The sequence below is a fragment of the Oryza sativa genome, chromosome 2 (genome assembly GCF_034140825.1).
Source record: "Oryza sativa Japonica Group chromosome 2, ASM3414082v1".
Lineage (NCBI taxonomy): Eukaryota > Viridiplantae > Streptophyta > Magnoliopsida > Poales > Poaceae > Oryza > Oryza sativa.
Genome location: NC_089036.1, coordinates 22,974,671 through 22,982,579, shown reverse-complemented (window position 1 = coordinate 22,982,579; position 7,909 = coordinate 22,974,671). Strand labels below are relative to the sequence as shown.

General features: G+C 40.8%; 1 protein-coding gene across 1 annotated transcript; it reads right to left on the bottom strand.

The window, feature by feature from the left end:
• Positions 1–3,668: 3,668 nt before the first annotated feature.
• LOC4329799 (uncharacterized) lies at positions 3,669–6,502 on the bottom strand. Its single transcript, XM_015768993.3, has 8 exons — positions 6,326–6,502; positions 6,053–6,230; positions 5,619–5,659; positions 5,159–5,524; positions 4,825–5,037; positions 4,647–4,739; positions 4,098–4,202; positions 3,669–4,013 (listed from the first exon to the last, which is right to left on the bottom strand). The coding sequence occupies exons 1-8, from the start codon at positions 6,500–6,502 to the stop codon at positions 3,669–3,671; spliced, it is 1,518 nt and encodes a 505-aa protein (XP_015624479.1).
• Positions 6,503–7,909: the final 1,407 nt, after the last annotated feature.

The window sequence follows — 7,909 nt, the reverse complement described above, 5'->3', positions numbered from 1 at the left end:
GTTCACAAATCATCATATGGTGATTTGGTTAGAAGTGCTCGCCATGAACCATGAGATCCTGGGTTCAAGTCTTGAATTCACCAATTTATTTTTATTTTTTCTAAAAAAAAGAGAAGAAGGAGGGAGAGAAGAAAAAAGAAGAAAAGGAGAGAGTGGGGGGGGGGAGATGAGAGATCGAGACTTCGGGAGGAAGGGGCGTGACGGGAGGGAGAGAGGAATGGGGGAGGAGCGACAGGAGGAGGAAGGAGGGGGAGGAGCGACTTTTCTAAAAAAAAGAGAAGAAGGAGGGAGAGAAGAAAAAAGAAGAAAAGGAGAGATTGGGGGGGGGGAGGAGGAGGAAGGAGGGGGAGGAGCGACTTTTCTAAAAAAAAGAGAAGAAGGAGGGAGAGAAGAAAAAAGAAGAAAAGGAGAGATTGGGGGGGGAGATGAGAGATCGAGACTTCGGGAGGAAGGGGCGTGACGGGAGGGAGAGAGGAATGGGGGAGGAGCGACAGGAGGAGGAAGGAGGGGGAGGAGCGACGGGAGGGAGGGAGGAAGTGGCGCGGGTGGTGGGGACGGATGGAAGGTGGGAGGAGGGGTGTAGAATAGTTATTCTAAGGGAGGGGTGTATAATAGAGCTAATATATATATATATATATATATATATATATATATATATATATATATATATATATATATATATATATATATATATATATATATATAGAGAGAGAGAGAGAGAGCTACTATATGGCACCTTAGGGCATCTCCAAGAGAGGGCTAAATAGGTTCCTAAAAGATAAATTTTAGGATTTTGATGAAAAACAGGCCTCCAATAGATTCCGAACCATGGTCCCAAAATTTACCTCCGACTAAAATCAGGGCCAATCTGAGCCCAAGACTTGGGAGCGTGGACGCGCTCCCAATCCCACTAATCGTGCGACTTTTTCTTTGCCTGCGTCCTTTTCCCCTCTCGCGCATGCATGTCTGATGTTTACGTACCCTCGCGTTTTCTTTCTTTCGTATTCTCTAGCTGCGGATGATACCGCACTCACGCCGTCTTCGATTCCTCGCCTAGATTGCCGCATCTCCTCCATCCATGGCATGGGGTCCCGCGCCGCCTCCGTCCACGAAGACTTCGTCGTGCGCCGCCTCTGTCGTCTCCTCCGTCCAGGCCCCCGCCTTCCCATCGTCGAGGTCGCTGGCAGCCGTCCATTCAGGTGCTGCTTTTCCCCGTTCAGGTACCGCTTCCCCTCTGGCCATGTGAGCAAATCTTGTGTAATTCGGTGCTACCTAGTTGAAGTGTAGCCAATACTGATTAAATGATAACGAAAGTGCAATGCAAATATTTCTGGTGGAGATTATGTGTATGTTCAAAGTGTAGCATGAATTGAGAAAATCGCCAATAACTTTTGATGGTGAAAATCTGTCTCTCTGAAGTTAACAAATACCAATACCATTTCTTGATGAATTGTTGAATAAAATGGCTCCATGTTGTATTGTTACGCAACCCTGCTGATCTGTGCTTTCCCTTTTTGTTGCAGAAATTTTTCTTTTGTTCATTCATGGTTGAATTACAGAGATTGCATAAAGATTGGCTTTTAGTTACGTTGACACAGATTTTTAATCTGTTTCTTTGGTTCAAATTGTGGAACTTTAGGAGTCTATCATGTCTTTCTCTATTCATTAGAATGTTTGTGCTTTTTAGCGTGGAGGATGATGACTTGGCAGTATAGTTTCAGTTCTCTGAAAATCAATTCGCTGTACAGAATGCAGAGTACTCCAACTTCAGCCTTGACTTTTTATATTCAGATTTATAATTTTAAGTACACTAGTACATCGCGTTTATGTTGTTCCTCTGAGATTTTATGGTTCAGAGTTTCTATAATTCTTGGACAGTTCAGTGTGAAGTCTGATTCTTTTTCGGCTCAGTGTGAGAACATGGTATATATCCCTGTTGTCCAGTAATGTAAAAAATTCAGTTCTATCCCTGTTGTGGAACTTCAGGTTTTCAATTTTTGTTGCTTACTGATCATCAGATCATGTCAAACTTGTTGGTGTTTTTTTCTTTGTGCAATCCATTTAGACGTTGTACTGCAAAGTGCAGACTGGAGTAGCTGAAGCTCCCATAAATAAAATTTTGTACTGATTTGAGCAAGTGGACGATTAGCAACTTTGGTCTTGAGATGAACTAATCCTGTCGATAGGGAGAGGAACATTCGGCTTGATACAGAACCTGATTGCTGATCACCAGCACTTAAATTTGGAGCAGAACTTGTCATGTTCTGTGATAATGTAACTTATGTTTCTCACATGTTCAGGTAAGGGATCACCTTTGCCTTCTGTTTCTCTACACGTTCAATCCGCCGGCGACGTACTATACCGGTGAACAGAAACAGTACAGAGACAATGGCGATGACGCGATGTACTGTAGTATTGATATTTGACTATTTTTAATAGTAATTTTTTAACTATTAGGTCATATTAGCACGTACAGTGTTATGTTGTTTCATATGGAGTAATTATTTAACTCGGTTTAACATTTTTAGTCCAACCAGAGTATTTTTTTTTCAATATGTGTCAGACGACATCTTTTTTTTACTCTACATGGTGTTAGCTTACTAGTTATGTTTTAACTCAAGTTAGCATAACCATCCGCTCACTGTTACGTGCCACAGATTTTATAATTTTATTTGTTTGTTTATGTCATAAAAATACTTTTTGTTATTATATTTTTGTTCTCACTATCCAGAGTAATTTTATCACTATCGCAAACCACCACATAATCCTGCCAATGTCATCACACATCCATGCACTACAAGAATCCTGTTAATCCGTGATGAAAAATATCTGTCACGGATCACTAGAAAACCATCACCAAACAGCATCTGTGATGGTTTAAGAAATCATCACGGATTGAGCGTCATGGATTGACATGCGTGACGATTTGTCGAAAACCATCACAGAGTACCAGAATCGGTGACGGTTTTAAACCGTCACGATATTGCCCTAGACCTAGTTAGTCCAGCCCAAGCCCATTTCCTGTGACGAAAAATAACCGTCACGGATGAATTGCCACATCATCATAGATGCTTGCATGGTTGCTTACATGGATGATGACATGGACACTACCTCAGCCCATTTGTTAACAGGCCAGAATCAAAGATGGGCCAATTTTGGCCCAATTTCAGCCATTTTCGCAGCAATTTTTCAGCCTTTTTTGCAAGCCCATTTCAGCATACTGCAGCCCAAATTCGTCACTAATTTTTAGCCCACTCTTCAGCCCACTACTGCAGCACATATAGCCCATATACACAGCCCATTATCAAACATTCAGCCCACATACACAGCCCACAAGGAATTAATGTAGCAGCACATTAAATAAAAAAAATCTTATGTTTCCATCCAACAACATATCACATGAATTTTCATCCAGCATCACATTACACAAGTCTTCATCCAACAACAGTTACCATACAAAAGTGCACACAGCCAATAACACAGACTCAGGAAATGCATACAAGTCCAGCAGCTTGATTCATGCAGCATGCAGTAGCAGCAAAATGCAAGTAGCAGCAACAAAATATATACCACCATGTATGACTTAACTTGGTCGAAATTGACTTGACACAAGTTAGCAGCAGCAAAATGCATGTAGTTAGAGGCAAAAGATATGCACCATGCATGTCTTAACTTGGTCGAATTTGACTGAGCAAAAGATTAACTTTTGCTTCCATCTCAGATTGACTCCTCTTCATCTCCTCTCGGTCTTTAATCCTTGCCTGCTCAGATTCTTGCACTTTGTTTGACAAATCAGCCACCTGTGCACGAAGCTCAGCATTGGTCCTTTTCTCCGCTTCTAGTTCTGTCTCAGTGCTCTGCTCACTGAATCTAGGCTGGGCATTATGGAACCCCACATTCTTCAAGAACCGATTCTTCTTGGTGTTCTCAGCAAGCACATCAGCAACAACTTGAGCCGCTGACTTAAGTTCTTCACCTTCTGTTGTTGTAGATAGCTTGTTTTCCATCCGAGTCTAGCAAGAAAGTAGCAAACATGGTTGATGTTGAGAGAATTAAAAATAAGCACTACAAAGATCAAAGTCTGAAAATTATCTTACAATAGCCTCCTGTACAACAGGGGTGTAGCATTTTTTTTTCTTGCTGTAGTGGAACTCCTTGAACAAATCAAATGCATTAGGTTCTTCATCATTGTATTTGTCATCCTGAGAACAACATATATGCATTAGGTCCAGCATGAATTAAGATGTTACGAAAATCTGGGCAGCTACTGTTCAATTGAGAATCTAAAAGAACATGTTCAACTAATTTCTAGCCTCATTTGTTGCACACAGTCACACTATGTTTTCCACTTAGACAAACAACTGCAACAGAGGTCTTTCACTGCATACACAGACATAAAAACAATAACTTTTAATCTATTAACACACTCAACTTAGACATAGATGGAAACCTAACTCGTCACCTTTCACACAATGTATTGGCATCGGATCAGATATAGTGTCCTTGAACATTCCACAAACTAATGGACTCTCATGAACATAACAACATGAGCATGGACATCATCTTGTTTAGGCTGAGGCAGACGTATTTAAGCAGTAGCTTGTTCATACAAAAAAATTATATGGTGCTTAAAATGGCCCACTTACCAAATTTTCAACATGAACCATGTATGCACGAGATCCGGTTGTGTGATGGTACTTAACATTCCCTCGGTTTTCTTTGTTCTTTTGACACATCTCCTACATTAAAGACAACAATACATGTAAGGTTGGTGATAGATTAGCATGCACAAGGCATCAATCTGGTTTTGCAGAGAGAACATACCATCTTTTGGGGACTCTTCCATGATTCTAGGAGTTGAGTCCACTGTTCATTACTCATGAATTTGACAGGAGAAGTTTTTGTAACCAAATGTAGTGGAAAAGGATCAAAATATTTTTGCTTCAGCCTGTATCTTTGTTGGCGAACTGCGGACTTCATCATCTCAGTACAAGCCATTTTAACTGTATCATCCTCTATGTTTATGTCAAACTTGGCCTAATCGAATGGAAGAACATTTATAGAAAAGAATATCAATTCAGTAATTTATGGCTTAAAATAACAAACAATGGATCTTCTATCGAGACTAAATGTGGAAAGGACCAGAGAATGCATGTACCTTTAGTTTTCCTAAGAACAGATTAACGTACGCAGATGCAGGTTTTTCCTTGTATAGCTTCCAATGCGGGAGTATAGGCACATGGTTCCTAACTATGATGTTGCATTCAGTTGCAAACTTTGCAGCAACAAGAGGAACCACTGGCCTTATATTCCCTTCAGTTATGACAACTTGCAGCTTGCCACGGCACGCTCGGTTTAACCTTTGGAGACCACGTCCCATATTATTTCCCCGGTCCCTTCTCTCCACTCCCCCTAGTTGTAAATGTACATTGCAGTTGAAATTAAAACTAAAATTATTGAGGTGAAGCAAACATTGATCCAAGATGATCATGAATTGAAAGCTTTGCATACAAATATTGATCAACTGAGACAATATGAAATATGGAAAATAGATGAACAAACTCACCTTCGTTGGTAATCTGGTTGTGGTCACCGTGTTGAGTAATGCCATCAACTACATCAGCCACAAGGGTGTTGTCATCATGCTGGGTGAAGCCATCTAAAAAAGGGCAGCAAGTAAGAAAAGCATTCATCATACAAACAAAACTTACATAACGACAGTAAGAATTCATCACCTCCATTGTCCATATGGTTGTGCTGATTATGTTGGTCGATAGCATCAGACCCGGTGGTCATGTGAGTGTTGTCAAGTAAAAATGTGAAAATTGGTTTCATTAATTTTTTTTATTCTTAAAACTCAAGTTAATATTTTCAAAAGGTAAACAAGCAATAAACTTAGATCAGCAAGTTAAACATTTTTATAGCTGACTCATGTTAATGGAATGTAACCAAGAAATGTGGCAGTAGAACTGGCCTTCAACAGCAGCCTGTGTGTGGTCATCTAAGTTGCCATCGAGATCTCCAGCGTTAGCTTGTGATGTAGCTGGCATACAAATATCACTTGGTGTGAGACTTGCATCTTGTTGGGCAATGCTTTTCTTTGACCTTGTAACTTTAGGAGTCATTTGCTCTGCATAAACTCTCTTGCGAGACCGAAACTTGACTCCACCAGTCTGGATACTTGAAGTTTTGTTGTTACAGTTCTTGCGAGTCTTCTCCTTAGAGCACTGCTGGAAAGAAAAGCATGGATTGGTCAACATAGTATTACATTGAATTAGGAAGAAAAATAACAAGTTAAGACTTGTCAACATAAAGGAATTACAACCTTTGCATTCTCATCATCAATCAAATCTCCTTCACCAGTATCATCCTTTAAAGGATCATACTCGGACTCCGAATCTCCACTTTGATTCTGGTCAGAATGAACACCAACATAGCCTTCCAAAACTGGGGTGTAGCGATCAGGAAGTCCAAGCTCCTTCAGCCTTGCACTGTTCTTCATGCATTCTTTTAGGCGCTCCAATTCGTATGGACTCAGATGAACTGGTGGATGGTAGACAGCAACAATAAATTAATGTGTTACTGACTCAGTGAACAATAGATAAGCCACAAGAGTAGCAATAGCACACCATGTCTTGGATGAGGTACAGATGAATTGGAATATTATTAATGGTTAGTGGACTCAAAGATATATATTGCTAGTAAAAAAATGATATATACTGCTGGCTCTTTGAGATGCCTTTCAACTAAACGTTGTTTAAAATATTGTCATGAATTGCATGCACAAGCATCAGGAGAATAGATGAACTGATCAGGAATTTGTCAACAAGACTGAAAGTGCCATATGCTAAATGAATTATTGTACTCTTTGATTTTTGTTTACCAGTAATTAAGCAAAGTATGACTCTCTCCCCCTCCATTCCATTCCATATTCATGTATAACTGTAGGGTATGAACAAGAATCATCTTGTGAACCTATTTTTTACTGCAAAGGCAGAAGCATGTACCCTATCTTTTCAGGTAAAATGACCAACACTGCAAATGGAAGTTCTAACTATAATCCAGCAAACAGAGCTTTGCATCTATCATCCCTCAATTTCCCAAATCCACCGGTCTTCTCCACAAATCCAAACGCCACAAAAAAGTCAAGAGCGAGGTGATGTTAGGACTATACCTGCTACCCGATTTCCTTTTGGATTCTTCGGCGCCATAACAGCGATGCTGGTGGTGGCCGCGCTCGGAGCCTCCCAGTGACGATGGGCGCGCGGGCGGCGGATGGAACCTTCCAACAGCGTTCTAGGGTTCCATCGGGGCTGGAGGATGGGAAACTGGAGGATGCGTGGCGGCGGGCAGGCCTTGATGCGCCGGTGAGATAAGGTGGCTGGAGGATGGGTGGCTGCTAGGGTTTTGGAGGATGGGTGGCGGCTAGAAGATGGGTGGCGGCTGGAAGATGGGTTTTGGAGGATGAGTGGCGGCTAGGTTTTTGGAGGAATTGGGAAGTGCTGTTTCATAATTACCGATGTACCCTTGAGAAATTTTCTGATGGAAGTGTTCTCTATATTTTATATTTTATGAACCTAAGGGTAGTAAGGTAATTCGGACTGTGAAATATTTCGGGCTGGCGCACATCAAGCGCGCCAAGCCGCTTGGGCGCGCGGGATTTCCCCTTATCCTGAAAACTCAAAGCCCCTGTTTTGTTTGGAACCTTCTAGATGAGTATATATTATAATAAGTCTTATATTTGAGATTTGCTACTATGTAAAATTTGTTCCCCTTGAATGATTGAATCTGTCTCATTCCTTCATACTCCATTAATTTTTTTTGTTGGAATTAGAAAATCAGGTTAGACAAGCACCATATATGATACACATAGTTCATCATGTTATGATCCCTTATGTTGATGATTATT